At 41.3% G+C, this 25,555-nt stretch overlaps 1 protein-coding gene across 2 annotated transcripts in view; it reads left to right on the top strand.

Moving 5' to 3' along the window:
* Positions 1–25,555, top strand: part of LOC103567316 (histone-arginine methyltransferase CARM1-like) — a 255,692-nt gene that overhangs the window by 158,098 nt on the left and 72,039 nt on the right. For both annotated transcript variants that reach the window (XM_008543957.2, XM_070590673.1), the window contains exon 5: positions 10,954–11,064. In XM_008543957.2, coding sequence (XP_008542179.1) covers positions 10,954–11,064 — 111 coding nt within the window. The remainder of the gene's footprint in view (positions 1–10,953; positions 11,065–25,555) is intronic.

Here is a 25,555-nt window from a genome sequence, read left to right as displayed (position 1 = left end):
CTGTCCCGTGACTTGTAGATGCATCGCCCCAGTGTCTGCCTCTGCTGTCATGTGTGTTCTCCCGGAACGTCTGTGTCTCTGCATGTAAAATTCTCTCTCCTTGTAATGACACCAGTCATATTGGGCTTAGGGCCTGCCCTAATCCAGTATGACCATTATCTTAACTTGCTATGTCTGTAAAAAAAAAAAAAACCCTATTTCCAAACAAGGTTACATTCACAGGTTCTGAGTAGGCATGAATTTTGGGGGACACTCTTCAACCCAGTAGAGAGACCAAAGTTCATGTTAGGTCATACATCACGAGAACTCATCCCTGGGATTAATTCTCTGTAATAGGGGTGAAGAGAAAGAGGTAGAAAATGGGCCTTGGTCTTAACTGATCTCTTTGGCCCCTTAAGCCCTAAGTGGCCCCTGCATGAATTTCTTGATTGTGTGTATGAAGCAGATGGCTGGTCTGTGCCAGCATTCTCCTGAGCTTGAATAGAATCTGCTCCTGAAAGGCTACGGGAGAAAGATGCCGGAGTCAGCGGAGGAAAATGCTTTCACTGGATATGAAAGCAAAGTGCAGCTTTCAAGAAGAGCCAGGAAGATGGACTAAACAATGGTCACAGACTGGTTTTTAGGGCATTTGGGACAGAGAGAGCTGGGGGCTTTAATGCAATGGATGGTTTTCTAGTCAAGATGCCCGTGCTCATAGCCCATTTCTGTAGCTTTCAAGATGGTGACATGCGACCTTAATCTTTTGGGGGTGAATTTTAAATTGAGATAAGAACACTTAACCACTTGGTGGCTGTAAGAATTTAGTGAGCTGCCAGATGCAGAGTCTCAGCACAGCATCAGAAGACTGGGGAATCTGAATTAGAAATCATCAGTGCCTCAAGGATGTGGCTTCCCCCGGCTTGTTAGGGTGGACTAAGCGATGCTTAGTCTAACAAGCAACCCCAAAACCTCAGTGGTTTCAGCCAACAGAGCTTTCTCTCTCACTCAGGTTCTGTATCCATTATGGGTTAGCTAAGGGCTGTGCTGCATATCATTCTCACCCCTGGACCCAGCCCCTGTGTGAAACATGACTGTTCCTGTTGCAGGGTGGGAGAGACGGCAACCCACACCACACCCCTAGTTCTTGAATCGACCACCTGAAAAGCCACCCTTACTACTTCTGACCACACTACACAGGCCAAAGCAAGACATGTGGTCACTCCTAATTACAAGAAAAAAAGGCCAAAAGAGAGCAATTCTACCATGTGGCCATCAGGAGAACCAGAAATATTTGGTAAATGGCACAAATGGCTATCATACCAGATGCCTCTTTTGCAAAATCATTAAAGAAGGGACAGATTGCCGAGGTGATATTTTCAGTGCATCAGCTGTGCATGGGAGGGAACTAGGAAAGAAAAAGAGGGGTTTTGAAGGATTGATACTTCACTGATTTGGTTTTATTGGCTAGCTTACTAACTTCTGCCTAGTCGATTACCTACCCATTGAATACAGGGTATGTTAGAAAATTTCTAGGGTTGAATTTCTAAACCTCTCACATTTCCTCTGAGACAGTGCCATGAACGGCCAACTGGGAGCAACTTCTGACTTTGCTAAAGGCTTATTTATGTGGAAGACTCCATGTGAGAGTAACCTCTAAGGTAGATGACTTTGCTTTAATATCTGCTTTCTAGGATAAGAATGTAAGTAGATAAAGAGGATGGAGTCAGTAAGAAGCGGTTAAGTTGGACAAAACAGTCTATTAATAAGCAGTTCAATGTGGTGTACTAGAACCTGGTCTTTGCCAGCATTGAACCAGGAGTTGGGCTCCGATGGACTTAGAGCTTGTACCTAAATCCTCTTTTCGCTTAATTTCCTAAATCTGAGGTATTGATACGGTCACTCAACTTCAGAGTGATAGCTTAGGTTTAGAATTTAGAAGTTTGAGAAATCCAGAAAAGACAGTTTCACAGGAAAATGTCAAACGTTGAATTTTGTCTAACTACCGCCATTTCCTTAGCGTAGTTTCCCTAAATCACAGATTGTGAGGCAAAGGCTTATGTGCTAGTACTTTACGAAGGCGTGCAATCTCAGGAACGCAGGAGTAAGAAAAGGGGAGGAGGGAGAGCAGGTGTGAGGGATATGTTACTGAGCCGGCCGCAGCTTTATGAAAAACTGATTGCTCGGTGTTACAGGACGTTTTCAAAGAGGCCATGTGAAACCATTGCACCTTCAAATGGTTCATCCAGGGGGAGAAAAGCAGAACAATTTACTCATTGGCTGCCATCCCCTATTGGTCAGTTATGCCCCTACAGGGTATTAACTCTCTTGCACTTCAAGGGTACATATCCATGAGTGTCAAGTGGGTGCTGTAGTGCTTGCCTCATGCCTTAACAGGAACAAGGAAACTCCATGGCAGGAGGCAAAGGACAAAAGGCATGTGGCATGAGTGAGGGGGCACTGTTTTGTTGTGCCCATGAACAATAGGAGGAAGTAGAAGCAGCCACTGCAACAGGCTCCTTAGGCAGGAGTGGCTGCAGCAGCAACAGCAGCAGCAATGAAACCCAGATCAGGTTTCAAAGATCAGTGGAAGTAATTCCTAGGGCCATTCTGCTCAGAAAGCAAGGCAAGTGTTCCCTTCTGGCAGGAAGCAAAAACTGAATATATTATAAACATCACCCAAGCCAGAAAACTGGGGGTCAATCTACATTTTTTCTTCTCTTTTCCAGTCTCCAAATCTTTTAGCTTCTATTAACTCAGCATTTTTGCAACTCTTCCATTCCCTTCTGTCCACAGCTAATTCTTAGTTCTCATTCTTATTATATCTTAGGAATATTACAAAAGTTTTCCAATTAGTTTCTCTGCTTGTAGCATGAAGATATCTTTGGCTTCAAGTAGGAGAAAATCCTAACTCAAATTGGCTAAAACAGTCAGAGACAGTGTGACTCCAAGGTGTTTTAATTCAATTACTCTGAGAATCACGTCCAAATTTAAACATGTCCAGGAGAGAAGAGGCATCTTCTCTGTGTCTCTGTATTAGAAAGGAGGAAATCTTTCCCAGTAGCCCCCAGCAGACTTCCCCTCAGCTCTCATTAACAAAATTGTATCACATGCTCAAGCCTAAAGCCATTGCTGGCAAGAGGAATGGAGCCACCTGTGATTGCCCTAGACCAATGCAATCCCCTCCCTGGGACTGAGGATGGTTAGCCACATGAAGGAGAGTAAATACTCAATGAAGGCGAAATTCTGAGAGCAGGGAAGAAGAGACTGATGTTGGGTGGGAACCGCCAGTGTCTGCTTTGCTACCTCTGATCTTGCGCTCTCCGATCCATGCTGCCTATATGCTGCTGCTGAAATGCAACCATGAAATGATTCTTCTATTGGAAACTTTTTCATGACCCTTCTTTGCTTAGGATCAAGTCCAAGGTCCTTAGTCTTGTATACAAGACCGTCTATGTTCAAGCATCTGCTAGTTTCTCCAGCCTTGGTCTTTCCATGTTTGTGTTTCAACCACACCCCCACTTCTACCTCTAACCACACATCATACTCCCAAGGACATTTACTGTCTCCAAATGTGACTGGCTCTGTCATTCTCAGGTACGTTTGTTCATACTGCTCTCTCTTCCTGGAGTTCCTGCCCCTCCCTCCATTCAAATGGCACAACATTGACTCACCTCTCAATTTCCTAGGTCATCTCAATGAAGTCTTTCCAGACCCCCTGGTAGAGAAGACTACTCTTCCTTCATGCTGCCACTGTGTCCTTTATATAATTCTGTCATTGCCCCTGTTGCACATTGTTGTACTTCTTTCTTACCTGTCTCTTTCTCCCTACCAGATAGTTATGCTTATTCATCTTTGCGCTCCTAGCACCTAGCAGTGCTTAGCATAATGGGTAACTGGAGGCACTTAGTAGATGTCTGATGAGTGAATGAGTGCTTAAGAGTTTAGAGCTGAGTGAGCCAGTCTGAGTCTATTGGCAGCACATGAGGGGGGTTAATCGTGGGGAGATAGGCTAAGGGAGATCAACATGCTTTGGATAATAGAGGAACATAGTTGGACAACTGGTGAAAGGATAGTTAAAAGGTTGGTGATGGATTTATCTATCCTCTGCCAAAAGCCAGAATGAAACATGGGTGCTCACAAGCATTAATTCTGCGTTATTTAAACATAGGCAACCCTCTGGGTGAAAGCAAGTTGCACTACACAGCAGATATAGAGTTCTGTCTTGTGAAGAGCTACCACTGCAGAATTCTCCTGCCACAATGAAAGTGCTAATTATCTAAACAAGATTTAAGTCTAAGCTGCAAAGGCTGTAAAGGGATGTCTTCTGCAGCCCTTGAGATGATTTGGAATTTTTCTTCTCTGACAAAAGCCAAAGAGAGATGTGATGGACTGCAGGTGCTATTCCCTTATTCTGTTACTGCCTAGAAGCTGTTCGGTCCACCTGTTGGTCAATAGTTTGGATAGTGAAAGAGTTGGGGGCAATCTATGGAGGTTGGCAGCCCATGGCAGGTAACAATGACAATAAACCACGCAACACTGTGCAAGAGCATGAGGCACATGTAACTTTGGGTGGTGCCGTGGAGGTGCCTGCCGATGTAATAAAATGATGGCTGGGAGAAGCAGTGATGGCCGTGGAAGTGGACAAGTGGATAGGACACAGAATTGAGGAGTGTAAGGCATACAAAAATGTCAGTTGGGGTGCTGCAATTCAGAGCTGCCATTGATCTGTTCAAGTGAATAAGAAAGAATGACTAAATAATAACTGGCATCACTGAGGAATTGATTGTAGGATAATCAGGGCCTCAATATTGGAAGGCAATTATAAAAATGCTGGAGCGAAGAAGAAGGTTAAATGTGAGCAATATTACTGTAGCCTGAACAATAAAAAGAGAAACTTAGAACTGAAAATAAAGGGAGTGGCTAAGACCATACACTTTGAATTAGATAAATTTGTTTTTTTAATCTCGACTTTTATTAAGTGCATGACTTCAATTCCATCTGATTCTCAGCCTCTTTATCTACAACGTGGAGAAAATACGAGTAGTCATATTATAGAGTTGTCATCATAAGTAGATAAGGCAGTCCTACAAAGTACTAACCAGGCAGAGCACACAATAACTGTAAAACAAATGGTACAGATGTACTTTATTTTTACTCTATTATTCAAGGGAAGTTTTGTTTCATCTTTCATAAGGACCTGGATATTCCCTGTTACTTTTAACCTAGTAAATCCAAATAAAGAGCTCCCACTTGGAGCTTTGTTAGCCCTGTCTGAACATTTTGCAGGATTTCTTTGCCCAGGAAACCACAAGAGCACATAATTAAAATGATCTGTACAAGTGAAATCATGACCCTACCTTTTTAATCATTTTTAAACTTAACTTTATTTACAAATAAATTCATGGAACTTTTGGTCACTGTTACAAGGACCAATTGTTGACTTTTCCCTTTTAGTCCTGGCAGAAATTTCAGCCCATTTTTCTGGTGCTGCCCCATGTAAGCCCCAAATTAGCCATGTCTACAGTTACTGCCTATGTATCCAGGGGCAGCTGAGGATGAATTCTTTCTCTAGAGGAAAATTGTGCACAAGCACTTACTGGATTGTAATGTAATGATAATATGGCAGTGTCAGAAGAAGGTCATCCTTTGAAGGATGCTTAAGATCACTAGATTGGAGTGGATGTGTTAGCTGGTAGAAGGTGCTTTCTCAGGGAGCTAACAGATTTGTACCATATTTTCTGGATCACGAATCTGTTTCCTATTTGTGGTAGTAAGACATATTTTTATTTATTCAGTTTGTTCAACAAAGATTTAGTGAGTGTCTCTACCATGTGCCAAACCCTGTGCTATATGAGGGTTTCAATGGTGAGCAGGAGACAGATGGGGGTCTCTCCCTTAGAGAAACTTACAACCCAGGGGAGGGAGCAGACACTAACCAAATAATCACTCACTGAATGAAAAATTACAATTGTGATGAGTGTTAGGAAGGAAGAGTATGAGGAAGTGATGATAAGAAAGCATACAAGAGAAGGACTTTGTTTAGTCCAGGAGGGGAGCAAAGATTAGGGAAGTCTTCCCTGATGGAGAGTTGTTTGGGATCTGAAGGACGAGTTGATATATCAGCCAGGGTCCCTGCAGGAGAGAGATGGTACACCCAACAGGGTGTTTTAGGAGAGTTAAATAACAGGACTATTTACCAAGATGTGGGCAAAGTTAAGGGAACCAACATGGATGGTGAAGCATGCTGGCACTAGCAAGAGTGGGGACCTGTTAACACCCTAGGCCTAAAGGGGCAAAGGGAAGGAGTGGTTACTGGAAACCTGGGAGAATGGTCACAGCTGTAGGAGACGGAGGCCCAACGAGAGCTGTGGCTTTTGGTAGAGGGGACACAGCCAATCTGTGGAGACCCAGGAAGGAGGAAGCCAGGAGAATAAACCATCTGTCCTCACTCCCTCTGACCTCCTGTTGTCTTTTCTCTTCACTGATCCCAACTAGAATCCAATGGCAAGGAAGCCCATTGATACAGTCCACATAGGTCAGTCTCCTCACAAATAGCACTATGGAGAAGAGTGGAGAAGAGATCTGGAGGAGCAAATAGAAAAGATCTAGTGCAATGGGCATTGGGTAGGTAAAAAAATAATTACCATAGACTGATATCATCAAGTGTACAGTGGGGAGTACCCCAAGAAGAGGAAGCAGTATATACATATATACTAAGGCCCTGTGGCAGAAAGGAGCATGGAACTTTCCAAGAAGGTCTATGTCAGGGCAGAAAGCAACCTCAAATAGTCAGAAGAGTGACCCAAGGGACATGTTCAGATCACAGTCAAAGAGGAGGGTCAGAGATCATGAAAAGAGACAGAGTATAAAGGGTCAGGTCTGTGAGGTGACTTGGAGGCCAAGAAATAATAGGCCAGAAAGCAGAAGACAGGGTTGGGTGAAGCAGTTCAGGATATAAGTCTTGAGTAAGGCAAGGGCATCTTGAGCTCGTCCTTTCTGAGTGCCAGCTTTGTGATGCAAGAACACTCCCAGAGTCCAAATGGCTGGCAAAAATCATAAGCCTTTTTCAGAGTTATTTCAAGGTGATGTTGGAATTAGGAGACTACCATATTGAGTCATCCCATTTTGTCATTTAGTAAATAAATACTAATTATGGTTTTTATATTTCCCACTGTGCTAGGTGCTGAGAGATAAATGATGTAATTCTTGTCTTTGAGGAGCTCATAGGCTATGCAGAGAAGATAAACATGGAAAGACCTGCTTGCAATATCCTGTAATAAGTGCTGTTAGAGGGCTGTGTACCAGGTGCCAGAGAGCCCAACCTAGACTGACTGTCTGAGGAAGTCAGGGGAAGTGCCCCTGAGTTGTGATATCTGAGCTGGGTCTTGAGTTTACCAGGGAAAAAATGAGAGGAGGGATTTCACCCTGGGGAAATGTGTTGGTCAGTGTATGCCAACTACTAAAACAAATGATCCCTAAATCTCAGTGGTTTAACATAATAAAATTTATTTCTTGCTCATGCTATGTCCAGTATTTTCTCAGTGGCTCTTCCCAAAGTGGTGACCTAGGGATTCAGTGTCTTTTCACCTTTACTGGGTGGTTTCCAGTGCCACTGCATAAGGATCAGAGACTGTGTGGAAGGTACCCTAGACCCTGAACCACCTTAACACGGAAGCAACTCCCATTACTTCCTCTCATATTCTATTGGCCAGAACTAGTCACCTGACCGTCTGCCGATGCAAGGGGGTGGGGCAGTGTAGTCCTGGCTGGGCAACTACTTCCCCACAACTCTGCTCTGAGAGGGCATGAACCTTTGCTAGGCTGTTACCTGCCTCTCCCACAAAGGATTGCACATGAGGGAGCCTAGAATCAAGGAAAGGGACACGGTTGCTGAGCCCAGGGTGTATGGGAGGAAGGTAGATGAGAATTACAGAAAAAGAGGACAGAAAAGTCAGTCATTGCCAGACTGCTCAGGCCCAGGGACAACATACCCCAGAGACCAAGCCTTTTCCTCTAGCTGTCTGGAACCATTGAGGGTGTTTACTCAGGGTGTGATATGATCAGATGTACATCTCCTCACAGTCCACCCTTTCCTCTCGTTCTTTGCTACACAAAAAGAGGGCCATGATGATGCAGAGAGCTGAGCGCTGGATTCTCATCCCAGCGATGCCACTTACCAGCCATGTCACCTTGACTGGAAACAGTCTCTCCAAGCCTCAGTTTCCTTATCAATAAAATGGGGAGCAAACTATGTACTCTCCATCCCAGGGAGGCATGAAGATCAGGAAGACAGCATCAGAGGAACAGGCTTTGGAAACTATAAACTGCTTTACAGATACAAGGGGATTTTATTACTCTCTTTGCGTCTGCCTGAGGGGAGATATTTTTTCCTAGGGCGTGAACGTATAACTTCATGTCTGCCAAGGTCCTCAAAGATACCCAGTTCTGTGACGGTCTACTAAGGGTGGAATAAAAAATGAGCTCAATATAATCTTCTGTGAGAACAAGAAAATATGATTAGAGGTAGCTCCAAGGCTTCCAGAGGTGCCATGGAGGAAAGTGTAACAGAATTATCTGTGTTAATGTCCTCTCTTCTCCTAGTCTTGGAAATCCCAGCTGGAAAGGGCTGAGGTCGTCTGTTTCTATTAGGGCTAAATATTTGCTTTGACTGTTGGCTTTTCACCAGAGAGTTTATTCTCTGCCCTCCACAGCTCTGTTTCCAACGTTGTGTGACTTATGTAGCTAAGGCAAAATGTCCCTCCCACTCCACACCCTCCCCTACTGGCCCCAGACTGAAAATTCACTTGTTAACTTTTGAAATATACACATAAGCAGGAGGCAGATGGCATTAACTGGATAATGCTAGCAAAAGATTGGATTCTTTTTCAAGGTCTATGCTCTGTTTTGAAATAGCCAAATGAGTAAGGTTATTTTGGCTTGAAATTAGATATTGAAATAAGGCATTTGGAAAATGGCCTCAGTTTGTAAATTTTTACCTCTTCTCTGGACATGGTCCGGGTCTATCAAGGCCTTTTCCTATCAAATAGACTAATTTGGCAAAAGTTTAACCACATCAGGCTCCCTCCTGTCTCTGTCTGTTTTCTCTTTCTCCCTATTCCCTTTCTCCTCTGTGTATCTCCTAGTGGGAAAACATTTGCTTGGTTTTTAGTCTGCAGGAAACACTGCCCTAGGATGTATTTCACGACACCCTCATAAAAAAGACACAGAGCTCCATTCACGCATTTCTAGGGCACTTGTTATCAGAGCAAGCAGGTGCAATTTCCATTGTCTCTTAATTTTGCGTACATATTTTGGACTGAACGTGGAATCTACGGTGTTATATTTTCAATTGAAGAGGGCTCCGGAAAGCTTCTTTTGGATGTGGTACATCTTTTAAGGGGCCATGGATTACGCTCTCCAATTTAATGGCCTCCACTCCCAAATCAGCACTCATGGACGTTCTTGCAATGGACCAGGGCCGTGTGAAGATGCTGTATTTCCTAGGGAGAATGAAGAGAAGTGAATATTGGTATTTCTAAAATACCAATTTTAGTCAGCAAATTCCCGACAGCAAATTCCAGAGACCGGATGACATTTTAATTTGGTAATGCTCCTAATTACCTAAACCCCAGGAAACCATATGGAATACAGCCACAGCTCTAGAATTAATATAAGTGAGCGCTGTGAACCCATTACTAACAGCATGTTCTCCTAGAATAATGGCACAGTATCTGTGTCAGCACGCTGTGATATTGCAGTTAAAACACACACACAAGCACAATCTCTTGAAATTTCCTATTTTTTGGAAAATTTTTCCTGCTTTCAAAGTAAAAAAAAGCAAAAAAATTTCTTACGAAAAGTAATGCTTTGTTTCCTTGTCAAACATTGCCTGTCGATTGGTATTGCTGTGTTAAAATGTGAGGTTTATAAACATGAACTTAAGCAAGCAATGCATGATTTTATGGAACATGAGCTTGGAAGGCAGAAGCGTCCAGTTTCAACTGCCTACTTCCTGCTAGGTGAACTCAGGCTGTTTGTTCAACGGGTCTGATTTTCAGTTCTGTCGTCTATGAAGTGGGCATAATAATGGTATCTACTCATAGGTTTATTTGAGGACTTAGGCAAAATGCCTTGCTCAAAGCTAGTGCTAAAAGATGCTAAGAATAAAAGTCACTGATGAGACAGAAATACAGGAACCTGGAATTTCAACGATAAGCCTGAGATTCAGGCCTCAGCTTCAGCAGTGTTTGGGGAGAGGGGCCCAATACCGTACCATCCACCTCTTCCCTCTCAGCATGTGGGTCCAGGTGTTGGCCTGTCTGTGCCAGTGGATGGTGGTTTTCTTGATTGAAGTCCCATGTCTGAACACAGAGAATAGGAGAAAAGTTTCTGTGAATTCCATCTGTCCACTGCCTTAATACTCCCCTACCCTCCATATAAACCTCCCCAACTTTGAAGGGGGTCTGGAAAAAACCCACATACCTCACTTTTGGATTTTTGAAAACTTTATCTTCAGTTATTTCTGAATATATATACATAATTATATATGTATAATATAAAATTCTAAAAATTATTTGAGACGGTTTTCATTTTGTTCATGCTGACAGTGTCATTCATGACACTCTAGTGTTTTTTTTTTTTGGCCCCAAACATCCTAAAAGCAATCCAGGTTACAAAGAAACTATAATAATAATAGCAACAATTTGAAAACCACCAATTACGTGCCAAGTGCTTTGTATACACTTCATATTACTTCATCCCTACAGCAAACCTTAAAAAGTAGATATTATTAGCCCCATTTAAAATACGAGAAACAGGAATCTCACAGAGATTTGTGACTTGGCCAAGGTAAGACCACGTGTAAATATCCACGTTGGTACTTAAGTCTGATCTCAATGCCCAAAGTTGGCCTGGTGCCCCCACCCAAGCACCTGTTTGAGTTTTTCACCCCTTTTTTGTCTTCTTTCCTTCCAGATTGTTCTGGATGTTGGCTGTGGTTCAGGAATACTGTCATTTTTTGCTGTACAGGCCGGAGCTAGGAGAGTGTATGCAGTTGAAGCCAGTTCAGTAGCACAATATGCTGAGGTAAGTGATTGTATTTTTACGGCAGCTACTACCTAGGTCTTCAGTAAACTTCAGGGGGCTGAATGATGGACTCATCCAGATGGGTCATTTGGAAGAATTTTTTTCTACCAGTCTGATTTTTTTTCCTGTTGGGATGTTCCTGCTGAAAGAGCCCGATCTCACTGTAGTAACTGATATGAAAACGATTATAAAAATGTTCATGATATTGAAAATAGAGCTTCCTTCCTCCTCATCCACGGGCAGGTGGGCCTTGGGGAGATGGATGTTTTCTTATCAGTAATGACCTACCAAGGGGAGGAGTCAGATTTCCTGGACCTAGGTTTATTTTTTTCTCAAGTGCTGTACTGACAATAGCTGCACCATTCACTTTAAATTTTACTTTTGGTTTAAGGGGCTGTTGCTACGTGGTTGTAGTTGGAGGAGCATAGACAAGTGTGTGTGTTTCAAGGAGCGTTTTCAGATTTCAGGTTTTGATTGGAGGACCAGGAGATGCTTTGTTTTAAATATAGTGCTCTATTATCATGATGAAATGTGTACAAATATTAGAGAACAAATTAAAGACGGAGTCAGGTAATCATGGCTTTCAGTAATATTTGGATATAATAATAACCCAATCAAGCTGCAGGGATGGGATGCGCGTGTGCACGTGCGTGAAGAGGCTAATGTGCTTGTCATTCACACCTGGAGGAGGCCTGAATTTTAATGAGGGATAGGGTGACAGATAGAGAGGAAAGCTTGGCTGCTGCTTTGGATGAACATCATGAAACTTTCCTCCAACCTGGGACAACTGTTAGCTGACAGCTCTGGTTGGTTTTGGATTGGCGAGCAAAGAGGGACCAGAGACAAGTAGACCAGTCAGTATGGCATGTTTAGAAGGAAAAACTGCCAGGACCTTATGGCTGGCATGTTTTTGCACTCTTATTTTCTTCTTCCTACAAGTCTTGGATAAAATATTTTTTGTCATTTGCTTCTTCACCAACTCTTAAAAGTTGTTTTTATTAAATATTGGGTGCACACAAAAGAATATTTGAAAAATGTATACAGTGTAAAGAATAACAATATAATGAATGTATGCCTGCTATGTCTTTTAAGAAATAGGCCATTAGCATTTCCATTAAAGATCCGTATGTCTTATCCTGATCACCTCTCCTTTCTGCGCTAAACATAGGTAACTGCTATCTTGAATTTTTGCTTATCTTTCTCTTATTGTTCTTCATAGTTTTACCACATATGTTTCTATCTCTAAAAATGAATCCTTTATGAACTTTCAGTAAATAGGATCATAATATGTGTATTCTTCTATAATTTGCTTTTTTCACCCAACATTATGTTCCTGAGGGTCATTTTCTTGTTGCATACAGCTGTTTATTCATCTTCAATGCTGGATAGTGTTCTGTTGTATGAAAAACCTCAAGTTGTTAGTCCACTGCACTGTTGGCAGACTTTGGATGGCTTCCATTATAAAAGTATTGTTATGAATATTCTTGCACACACTCCTCATTGCATCTTTGCTAGAGTTTCTCAGGCTACACCCAACAGTAGAATTGTTGGGTCATAGGCCATGCATACTTTCAACTCTGGTCTGAAATGCCAAGTTGTTTTCCAAAGTGGTTCTTCCAATTTTTACTCATTCTAGTAGTAAATAAGAGTGCCATTGTTCTACAACTTTGTCAGCACTCGATATTGTCAGGTTTTGGAATTTTTGCCAATCTGTTGTTTATGACATATTTGTGGTTTTAATTTGTATTTCCCACTTACTAATGACTTTGAGCATCTTTGCAAAGTGTTTTGGCACTTTGTGCTTTCTCTCCCATGGAATGCCTCTTCAAGTTTTTTGACAATTTTTCTTTTGAATTGTTTTTCTAATTCTAATTTATTTGTAAGAATGATTTATTTGTTCTGGATATTAATCCTATTCGGTTATACTTGTGGAAAATATCTTCTCCCAGTTTGTACCTCACCTTTTCTCTTTCTTTATGATACTAGTAAACTTTAAATATGGAATTCTAAATAGGAAAAGAGAAGAGGAGAATATAAACTTACAGAGAGAGAATGCCATGATAAAAATTTTAATAGATCTTAAAATACATTCTTAAGGATGAGGAGTTGAGGGTAAGACTTTGTCTCAGATGCTGCTCATTCATTTAAACATGTCTTCATTCAGTTGGTATCCCAAGTTCTGTTTGCTGGTGAATATAGGAGAAACAGTAATGATTAAGATCTCTTCCTGTATTCAAAGAGCTTCTATTCTAATAAGAGATTGATCCTGTGGTCTCTTGTATCAGACACCCCCCTCCCCAAAAAGTAGCATAAATAGTCAGTGACATCAGCATCATGGTGGAGTGAGGTCTCTCAGAAATCTTTCCCCTCCAATAAACAACAACAACAAAAATCCATGATCCAACAGAGGACACCCAAACACAACAAAAAAAATGTTGGAGAAACCCATGCAGCCATAGATGGAGGGCAAAGAGACTAGAGCCCTCCTTGGAGAAGGTGGAATAGGGTAAGAGAAATCTTTGCTCCCTCTCCTTAAAGACTGTGATCCAGGACCACCGGATGCCTCTGAGAGGGAAGGAACAAGGGAGGGGATGTTCGTTTGTGGGAACATCAAGGACTCCCAAGAGACCTTGCAGCCTAGACAGAAGCCCTCTACTGGGGCAAAAGCTTTCATGGGGGATGACCTTATCAAGCCAACACCCCAGGAGAGCAGAGGGAGAAAACCCCAAGAGCATGCAGGAGAAGGCACCCCTCCCCCCACCCACTCAGTGCTGCTCCAGCCCCTGGGATTTTGACTGAAAGCAGAGGGCTCAGAGTATATGTCTCTTTACCCCCACCCAGTGGTGATATGCAGTAACTGCAACCAAATAACACCAGGATGCGAAAGAACAGAACTCCCTCTAGCAATGTCAAACACTATATTAGATCTCCAGATCAGAGAGAACATGACAAGTATCCAGAAATAAGTCCTGAGGATGCAGAAATGTGTAATCTAAATAACAAGGAATTCAAAACAGCTATCATCAGAAAACTCAATGAGGTAAAAGACAATGTAGGGAAACAATTCAATGAGTTCAGGAGCTACTTCACAAAAGAGATTGAAACTATAAAGAAGAATCAAGCAGAAATATTAGAGATTAAAGACACAATGGAAGAAATACAACAAAATATGGATTCCCTGAATGCTCTAGCAGACACCATAGAGGAGGATATCATCATAATCGAAGATAGACATGTTGAAATGCTCCAGAGAGAGAAGGAGAGAAAACTAAGACTAAAAAGAAATGAAGAAAGTCTCTGAGAACTATCCGACCCAATTAGGAAATGCAACATAAGAGCTATAGGTATTCAAGAAGGTGAGGAGAAGGAGAATGGAGTAGAAAGCTTGTTCAAAGAAATACTAGCAGAGAACTTCCCAAACCTACAGAAGGAAATCCATGTGGAAGAGGCTGCCAGAACTCCTAAATATGTCAATGTAAAAAGACCTACTGCAAGGCGTATAGTAGTGAAACTGGAAAAACTGAATGACAAAGAAAGAATACTAAGGGCAGCAAGGCAGAAGAAAATAACCTACAAAGTAACCCCTATCAGTCTTTCAGCAGATTTCTCTGCAGAAACCTTATAGGCTAGGAGAGACGGAATGACATATTCAAATCATTGAAGAACAAAAACTTTCAGCCAAGAATACTCTATTCAATGAAAATGTCCTTCAGATATGATGGCAAAATAAAAACTTTCCCAGTCAAACATAAGCTAAGGGAGTTGGTAGCCACGAGCCCCACCCCCAACAAGAAATCCTCCAGAAGGCCCTCATACATAAGAATAAAAAAGGGAGAAAGGAGTTACAAAGCTACAGAGTAAGGAGTTAAATAGGTAGACAGCATCAGAGCAGGCTAGCAAATACTCAAATATAGCATTAAAGATGAAGGGAAGGAAAACACCAAAAACAAAGATAATTTTGTCATTTTAACTACAAACTCATAACACAAGATGGAATAAGATGTGAGAAAAACAACTTAGGAAGGGAAGAGGAAAGGGACTGAATCAGTTTAGTCTAAGCAAATTAGAGGCCATCAGAAAAGGCACTACCTTATCCACGAGATCTTGAATACAAACCTCAGGATAACCACTAAACAAAAAAGCAGAAAAGAGACACAAATAATAACTAAGGAGAAAATAAAGAAACACAACATAAAAAACTACATGACTCTACTGGTAGACCAAAATACACAGGGTGAGAAACAAAGGAAATTCAGGAGAACCAGAAAATGAATGATAAAATGGCAGCACTAAGCCCTCATATATCAATAATCACCCTAAACATAAGTGGATTGAATTCTCCAATAAAAAGACACAGTGGTGAGATGGATTAAAGAACAAGACCCAACAATATGCTGCCTCCAGGAAACACAACTCAGATGCAATGACAAACACAGGCTCAGAGTGAAGGCGTGGAAGATGATACTCCAACCTAAAGACAAACAAAAAAAAAATGCAGGTTTTGCGATACTTATATCAGACAAAGTAGACTTCAGGATACAACAAGTAAAGAGAGACAAAGAGGGGCAGTATATAATGATGAAAGGAACATTCCATCAAGAAGAAATAACACATAAATATCTATGCACCCAACACAGGAGCACCCAAGTACATCAAGCAACTATTAACAAACCTAAAAGAAGACATTCATAATAACACAATAATAGGAGATCCCAACATTCCACTCACATCAATGGACAGATCATCTAGACAGAAAATCAACAAGAAAACAGTGGAATTAAATGAAAAGCTAGACCAGACGTATATACAACACTCCATCCAAAAACAGGAGAATACACATTCTTCTCAAGTGTGCATGGAACATTCTCAAGAATACACCATATGTTGGGAAACAAGGCAAGCCTCAATAAATTTAAGAAGATTGAAATAATAACAAGTTTCTTTTCTGATCATAATGCTATAAAGCTAGAAATTAATTACAAGATAAAAGCAGAGAAAAGGACAAAGATATGGAGACTAAATAACATACTATTGAACAGCCAATGGATCATTGAAGAAATTAAAAAGAGAAATCAAAAAATATCTGGAAACAAATGAAAATGAAGACGTACCATACCAACTCATATGGGATGCAGCAAAAGCCATATTAAGAGGGAAATTCATTGTAATGCAGGCTCACCTTAACAAACAAGAAAAAACCCAAATAAGCAATCTCAAATGACATCTAACTGAATTAGAAAAAGAAGAACAAACAAAGCCCAAAGTCAGCAGAAGGAGAGAAATAATAAAAATCAGAGCAGAAGTAAATGCTAATGACACAAAAAAGGCAGTAGAAAGGATCAATGAAACAAACAGCTGGTTCTTTGAGAAGATAAATAAAATAAACAAACCCCTAGCCAGACTTACAAAGAAAAAGGAGAGAAAGCTCAGATAAATAAAATAGAAATGAAAGAGGAGAGATAACAATGGATACCACAGAAATACAATGGATTATAAAAGAATACTATGAAAAACTATATGCCAACAAAATGTACAATCTAGAGGAAAGGGATAAACTCTTAGACTCTTAGAACCTCCCAAAGCTGAATCAAGAAGAAATAGAGAATCTGAATAGACCAATCACAAGGAAAGAGATTGAAACAGTAATCAAAAGCATCCCAAAGAATAAAAGTCCAGGACCAGATGGCTTTCCTGGGGAATCTACCAAACTTTCAGAGAGGATTTAATACCTATCCTTCTCAAGCTATTCCAAAAAATTAGGGAAGATTGAATGCTTCCTAATACTTTCTACAAGGCCAACATCGCTCTGATACCAAAGCCTGACGAGGACAACACAAAAAAGGAAAATGACAGGCCAATATCACTGATGAACATAGATGCAAAAATCCTCAACAAAATATTGGTAATCCAAATACAGCAATACATCAAAAAGATCATACATCATGATCAAGTGGGATTTATTCCAGGGACACAGGGATGGTTCAACATCTGCAAATCAATCAATGTGATGCAACACATCAACAAACTGAGGAATAAAAACCACATGATCATCTCAATAGATGCAGAGAAAGCATTTGACAAGATCCAACAGCCATTTATGATAAAAACTCTTAACAAAATGGTGATAGAAGGAAATTACCTCAACATAATAAAGGCCGTATATGACAAACCCACAAAAAACATCATACTCAACGGGGAAAAACTGAATGCCATCCCTTTGAGAACAGGAACAAGACAAGGATGCCCTCTGTCACCACTCTTAGTCAACACAGTACTGGAGGTTTTGGCCAAAGCAATTACGCAAGACAAAGGAACAAAAGGAATCCAAATAGGTAGTGAAGAAGTGAAACTCACTTTTTGCAGACGACATGATCTTACATATAAAAAACCCTAAAGAATCCATTGGAAAACCATTCGAAATAATTAACAACTACAGTAAAGTTGTGGGGTACAAAATCAACTAACAAAAATCAGTTGTATTTTTGTACTCTAATAACGAGCTTACAGAATGAGAACAATTCCATTTGCAATTGCAAAAAAAAGAATAAAGTACCTAGATATAAATTTAACTAAGGAGGCAAAGGACTTATACAATGAAAACTATAAGACATTGTTGAAAGAAATAGATAATGACATAAAGAGATGGAAAGAGATTCCATGCAAATGGATTGGAAGAATAAACATAGTTAAAATGTCCATGCTACTCAAAGCAATCTACAGATTCAGTGGAATCCCAATCAGAATCCCAATGATGCTCTTCCCAGAAATAGAGCAAAGAATCCTAAAATTCATGTGGGGCAACCAAAGACCCCAAATTGCTACAGCAATACTAAGAAAAAAGAACAAAGCTGGAGGCATCACAGTCTCTGACTTCAAAATGTACTACAGTCATAGTGATCAAAGCAGCATGGTACTGGTACAAAAACAGGCACACAGATCAATGGAACAGAATTGATAGCCCAAAAATAAAACCGCACATATACGGACAGCTCATCTTCGACAAAGGTGCCAAGAGTATACAATGGAGAAAAGACAGTCTCTTCAATAAATTGTGTTGGGAAAACTGGACAGCCACATGCAAAAGAATGATAGTAGACCATTATCTCATACTCTTGGTCCTCTCTCACCACACACACACACACACACACACACACACACACATACACAAAAATAAACTCAAAATGGATCAAAGACTTGACGATAAATCCTGAAACCATAAAACTTCTGGAAGACAATATAGGTAGTATACTCTGTGACATTGAACTTAAAAGGATCTTTTTGAATACCATGTCTTCGCAGACAAGGGAAACAAAAGAAAAAATAAACAAGTGGGAGTTCATCAGACTAAAGAGCTTCTGCAAGGCAAAAGAAACTAGGATCAAAACCAAAAGACAACACACCAATTTGGAGAAAATATTTGCAAATCATATATCCGATAAGGGGTTAATCTCCATAATATATAAGGAACTCACACAACTGAACAACAAAAAAACAAACAGCCTGGTCAAAAAATGGGCAGAGGATATGAACAGACATTTTTCCAAAGAAGATATACAGATGGCCAATAAACACATGAAAAGATGTTCAACATCACTAATCATCAGGGAAATGCAAATCAAAACCACACTAAGATACCACCTTATGCCTGTTAAAATGGCTATAATCACTAAAACTAAAAATAGCAAATGTTGGAGAGGATGTGGAGAAAAGGGAACCCTCAAACACTGCTTATGGGAATGCAAACTGATGCAGCCGCTATGGGAAACAGTATGAAGATTCCTCAAAAAACTAAAAATAGAAGTACATTATGACCCAGCTATCCTACTACTGGGTATCTACCCAAACAACTTGAAATCAACAATCCAAAGTAACATTTGTACCCCTATGTTCATCACAGCACTATTCACAATAGCCAAGATGTAGAAACTATCCAAGTACCCATCAACTGATGATTGGATAAAGATGTGGTGTGTATACACACACACGCGTGCGCGCGCGCGCGCACACACACACACAATGGAATACTACTCAGCCAGAAAAAAGACAAATTCATCCCATTTGCAACAACATGGAAAGACCTGGAGGGAATTATGCTTAGCAAAATAAACCAGACTGAGAAAGACAAACACCAGATGATTTCACTCGTATGTGGAATATAAACAAGCACGTGGACAAAGAAAACAGTTCAGTGGTTACCAGAGGAAGGGGGCTGGGGGGTGGACACAGGGGGTGAAGGGGAGGACCTATGTGGTGACAGACAGGAAGTAATGCACAACTGAAATTTCACAATGATGTAAACTATTTTCAACCCCCCCCCAAAAAGTAATAAATAATTTAGAGATTTTTTTCTCATATAGTTTGTTTTCTCACATATTTTAAGGTGGTTTGAAACACATTAGATAGTTATTTTTAAAACCTTAAAAACCTAATACCCTTGGTTATAGTATTTTAAGTGAAGAGCGGAAGAAATTAGCTAGAGGTAGTCTTGTACTTCCTAGCCACAGTCCTCTCTCCATCCCCAGCATAAAATCTCAATAATCACCAGCACACCATGGAAGGAGTCGTTCTAGAACCATCTGTGTGATTGGTTTCTCCAAGAGAATTCTCGTCTTGATTAAACACATCAGCAGGATTGTTGCCTTCTCGCAGAGTGGGGCTACTGCCGTGGACGCTTCCACCCAGAGTGTGGCTGCCGTATAACTATAAGGGTTTCTAGCAAAAAGCCGATACAGAGAAGTAGAAAAGGGAAAGAACTTAAAATTGTAAAACTATTCAACTATTTAAAACTTGGAAATAATTTCAAACTTATAGATAAGTTGTAAAAGTAAAAATAGTTTGAAAGCTACCCAAATTCTCTTTCCCTAGACTCACTCATCATTCACATTTTACCCCATTTGCTTTATCATATACTCTTGGTCCTCTCTCACCACACACACACACACACACACACACACACACACACACGAATATGTACACCCACATATATGTATCCATATAGGTAACCGAGGCCTGGGTTCATTTCTGGTCAGGGAACCACACCACCTATCTATTGGTCATCATACTGTGGCAGCTGCATGTTGCTGTGATGCTGAAAGCTATGCCACCAGTATTTCACACACCAGCAGGGTCACCCATGTTGGACAGCTTTCACTGGAGCTTCCAGATTAAGGCAAACTAGGAAGAAGGACCTGGTCACCTACTTCGGAAAAAATTGGCCACGAAAACCCGATGAATAGCGGAGCATTGTTTGATACAGCGCTGGAAGGTGAGAGGATGGCACAAAAAGACGGGGCAGGGCTCCGCACTGCTGTATGCAGGGTCACTAGGAGTTGTAATCAACTGAGGGCACTAACAACTACAAACGTACGTGTAGATAAAGACACACACACACACACACACACTTTTTCCTATAGGCCAGTTATATACATCACAGCCCTTTATCCTTAAGCATTTCAGTGTGTATTTCCTAAGAATGAGACTATTCTCTTATATAAGAAAAAAAGAACTTTGAGGTCATTGTAAAGAAGCTGTGCAATGACTCATCCATTGAGTCTTTGGATGTTGCTGATCCAAAGGTGTTGGGGAGGCCCCAGCATGAGCAGACAGATGACCATGGGTAGTTAAATCGAGAACAGTCTGTTCTTAACTGTCTCTTTTCTTGCATGGTATTGCCAGGGAGCCTTGATTTTTAAAGCATTAAACCCAATGTTCTAATGAATTCTGAAGCACCGTAGTTTTATTTTATCTTTGGTTGTAGCTTCTGTACAGGATTTTTGTGTTTCCTTAATCTTTCTTTTCTGTGTACAGCTGGGGTAGGGGGCTTTCCAAATGCTGTGGGGACTGCAAGGAGTCCTTGAAATGTCCAAGACCTATCCCTGCATGTCGCCTCCCCTGCATGGGGCCCAAAGGACAGGCTGGTGAAAAATACATTCAGAGCCAAGGAGGATTAGAATCTTCTCATAGGACAGATTTAACATCAGCCTTGTCCCTCCTGAGGAAAACTGTGGCTCTTGCTGTGGGTCTCATGAAATGCTCCCTCTGGGCCAGGCCCTTTCACCCTTGCAGAGGACAATCTGTACCAGCTCTTGGTTTCTTCTTCTTACACTGACAGTCATCTGTACAATTTGTGCGTGGCAAAATGCAAGTGTGAACAGCACACAAAAGATTTTCACTCTAAGAATAGGTTTTTATAGCAGCTCAGCACACAGTGCATGGTTTTCCTTTCGACCTTTTCATTATTTGGTAATTGAACCAGCAGACATTTAATTCTTTCCTCTGGAGTCTTCATTAAATTGCTCGGAAAAGGTAAAATTGCAACAAGAAAGAAAAATGTACAAATTTAACTACCATCGCCTGTCCCTGGATTCTTCTCCTCACGCCAGGCTTCTGGGCTTTAAGTAAACAGAATATTTTCCAATTGCTTTGAATTCAATTTCAGTTGCATTCAGTGGCTCAAGCTGATTTTGTAAGGGCTGACCTCAGATGGCAAGATGATGCAAATGACTCCTTGTCTGGAGGGCATGCACCTTGTCTCATTTTTTGCAAGATGGTCGTGAACTTGCCCAGGTGCAGCCATATGCTCTCACCCTGGGCCCCATCTGACATTTCTGGGTCAGTAATAAGAGATCATCTTTGTCCAAGGAACAGGGCAGAACTAAAGGTCTCCCATGGGTTCCCAGCCTGCGCGCCTGCACACCTCAAAGTGGCAGCTATCTCTCACTCTCTTTTTCCTTTCTCATATATGAAACATAAAGCTAAAGTCCCCACATCAGACAGACCAAATGAAAAAGAAACAGGCATTACTCAAATTTATATACATATACACTCAGGGAGGGGGGGTATTCCTTAATTTAAAGTTGAACACAAGCACATGCCATGTCTCTCCATCTAGATAATAAATTCCTTGGAGGGCCAGGAGAATAAGAGTATGAGGATAAGCAGTCGTGAATAGATGTATGTGTTGTAATCAACTTGAAGTTACAACAGAGCTGTCTGGCACTTAGATTTAACAATGTTCGTGATCATTGTTGGGCCGCTTAATCATTAGAGTTTACTAGTACACAGTTCCTATAAATGCCTCATTAGGATGACTTTTAAGCAGTCAGACCAAGTATTTCTAGGTGGGGTGGTGGAAGTAAAGGCAGGTGGAATTGGACCTATTGTGACACTGCCTTTGTAGACCTGCTGGGTTCATAATCTAGGGCTGCTCTGTCCAATATGATAGCCACTAGACACATGTGGCCATCCATATTTAAATATAAATTAATTTTTAAAAATTAAATTCCTTGATCGCACTAGCTGCATTTCACATGCTCTGTAGCCACAAGTGGCTAATGGCTGTCATACTGGACAGTGCAGATACAGAATATGTCCATCACCACAGAACGTCCTAGTGGGCAGCACTGATGGAGAGGATGGAGGTGGCCAAACTTCACTTTTCTCACATGTGATGGCCAAGCTGATGGCTGTGTTCAGTACCAGGTATTGGCAGCCATGGCCAATTAGACCAGCTTGACATGAGGTGAGGCAGCACTCCTCCATCCCCCTTGCTGTGGGCATTGTTTATCTTTTCCTTATTTGTGTGTAAGATCTGTCATAGACTAGGTTCTCTAGGAAACAGACTCTAGTGCAGAGATTTGCATGCAGGGAGTTTATCACAGAGGGCTCTCGGGACCCTAAGCTGTGAGGAAGTGAAGGAAGCAGGATAGGATTAGGTAGAGGAGGAGTTAAGTGCAATATAGTCAGAATAAAGGGCTCAGCCAATCCCACTGGGAGTCCTTGAGGAGGAGCAACCCATCAGAATTGAACCACCTTGAGGTGAGGGCCTTTATATGCCACGTTTTTTTATGTATGAACTCTGAGGATGGGGTGTAACTTTGGGAAGGTGGCTCTCTTGGGCTGAGGGAAATTCGTAGAACAAGACTCAGCTGAGAACCATGATCTGCCAACACCGATGGCAGCTGGGGGAATGAGTCCCTTGGTCCTGAAGGAAGGATCTGTATGGTACACCACAGCAAGTGCTACAAGATCAAGGTTCAAGATCCTAACTTTGGGCTACAGACAGGAAGCTGATGGAGAATAAAGATAAAGGTATAATAGTACATCAAGACAGAGAGTTGACGTGATGGAGCAAGTGGGATGATACAAAAAAGCTTAGGCAAGGCCACAGGGTGATTTGTTATGTGCCCTTCAGATGTGAGCAAAAACTTTCTATAAACTAAGTACAGTTCTGATGTGCTTTATACTCTTCTAAGCCCCATGAGGACACACAGTACGTATAAAATATGATCTCTCCCCTCAAGTAGTTTATAATCCAACTGGATTTCAAACAAGTGAAATTCTTGATACACAACAGTGAATGCCAAGTGCATGTGAATGGCAGAGATGAGAAGTGCCACCACGAGAACAGTTCCCACCGGCTGGGCTGGTTAGGGAAGCCCTCAGAGAAGAGGTGGGATTGGAATTGAATCCTAAAGGATGAAAAGAAGTGACATGCTCCTCTTTTCATTTTTTGCCTCTTCCTGCCAACATTGATGTTTTTGAAACCCTTAGGATCTCCTGGGATTCTTCACCTTAAACGTGTTGATAATCTCTTCACGAATGCTTTGAAAGCCAATTACTGAAAAAGTGCTTCTAAGTTTTAATCTTGAACACTAGAAAGAGCGTATACGTTGACGTTTTCTAATGTGAGCTTCTCCTGATTTCAACCCTTTGAGCTCTGGTTTTTCTCAATTTCTTTAATGTCTTCAACAGCTAACTTCCACTTCCTTCTCACTCTCCCCCAGACACCAAATGCCAGAGTCACAAAATCTCATCCAGCCCATCAACACTTTTTATTTTTGCACTGACAATGAAGTTAAAAGGTGGCAATAAGGAATCGGTTAAGGAAACAATAATAAGCGTTTTGCATAGCTGAAGTTTTAGAATTTAGGATGCATTTCCACATCTATAAACTCACAGTTCTTCAGGAAGAGTCTGTGAGGTGCTTGGACCAGATAACGTCATCCCCACATTACAGATAAGGAAGAACCTTGGAGAAGTTAGGTCATGAAGATGGGACACGGCTTGTGAGACACAAGCCCTCACTGCCACCTCCTTCTTGAACATCCAGGTAAGCAGAGACTAGTGGTTCCCTTGAAGGTGAATAGGGGAATGTGTGTGACCAGAAGCTGGAGGCACGTATCCCTGTAGGTAGTTCCTCCAGGAGCCAGGAGGAAAACCATATTTTTCCTCTCAAGGAACCTACTATGAAGCACTTAAACAGGCAGACAGGTCTGCTATGTAAGAAGGAAAACTTCCTCCATTGGTAAAATCAGCTAAGAACACACTTAACAGAGGAGCAGTTTAAAGTAGTCCATGTGGAATGCCACCCCACTTGCCAGAAAACCCCACCCAGGAAATAAGAGCCCTTCTTGTAACTGGATTAGTGATTGATGAGGCAAGAAGGCAACTTGGGGGAGAATATCAATGCCTCCTCATCTCACTCAACACTCACTTCCCTGTGGGGCAGGCCCTAAACACCTTTGCCTGTATTAGAATTGATGATGCAGCTTCCGAAATCAGACAGCATGGGATTGTATCCTTGATTCATGGCCTAATGGCCATGTGAGCTTGACAAGTGTCCATATGACCATGACAAGTGTATTAGTCTCTTGTTGCTGCTGTAACAAATGAACTCAAACTTAGTGGCTTAAAAAAACACAAATGTATTACCTTACACTTCCGGACGTCAGAAATCTGAAATGGGTCTTGTGGGGCTAAAATCAAGGTATCACAGAACTGTGTTCTTTCTGGAGGCTCTAGGAGAGAATTCCTTCTTTGCCTTTTCCAATCTTGAGAGGCTGCCCGCATCACTTGACTGCTGGCTGCATCACTCTGACTTCCATTTTCATCATCACTTCTCCTTCTCTGACTCTGACCCTTCTGCCTTCCTCATATAAAGATGCCTGTGATTATATTGGGCCCACCAGGATGACCTCCCCATCTCAAGATCCTTAGTTTAATCACATCTGTAAAGTCCCTTTGCCATATAATGTAACATATTCACAAGTTTTCAGGGAGTAGGATGTAGACATTCTGGGGAGGAGGGGGATTATTCTGCCTAGCGTAACAAGTTACTTGACCTTTCTCCACCTATAACATTGTAGATAATAGTAGTCCCTCATGAAGATATTATGAGGATTAAGTGAGAAAACTGATATAAAAATTAGCACAGTGCCTGACATTCTCTAGCCATTATTATTATTGTCATCATGGTTATTATCAGTATCTTTGTGAGGCCTCATTTCATCCATGTCTCTGTACAAATCAACCAAAGAAATATCATGGAAGGAGGATCACCAGGAAACTGTAGGAAGCGTGGGGCCAGGCAGAGCGTATTTTTCAAGTGTGTGTAAATTGCATTTTGAAATTTTCGTTACTACTTCTTTTTTAAAACCAAAACATTTCAAGATGCAGAGGCGCTGCATCCTTCCCAGCTCTTCTCACGGCT

The sequence above is a fragment of the Equus przewalskii genome, chromosome 22, assembly GCF_037783145.1.
Source record: "Equus przewalskii isolate Varuska chromosome 22, EquPr2, whole genome shotgun sequence".
In the NCBI taxonomy this organism is placed as follows: domain Eukaryota; kingdom Metazoa; phylum Chordata; class Mammalia; order Perissodactyla; family Equidae; genus Equus; species Equus przewalskii.
Note: the sequence above shows the minus strand (reverse complement) of the source record. Positions and strands in the feature narration are given on the sequence as shown.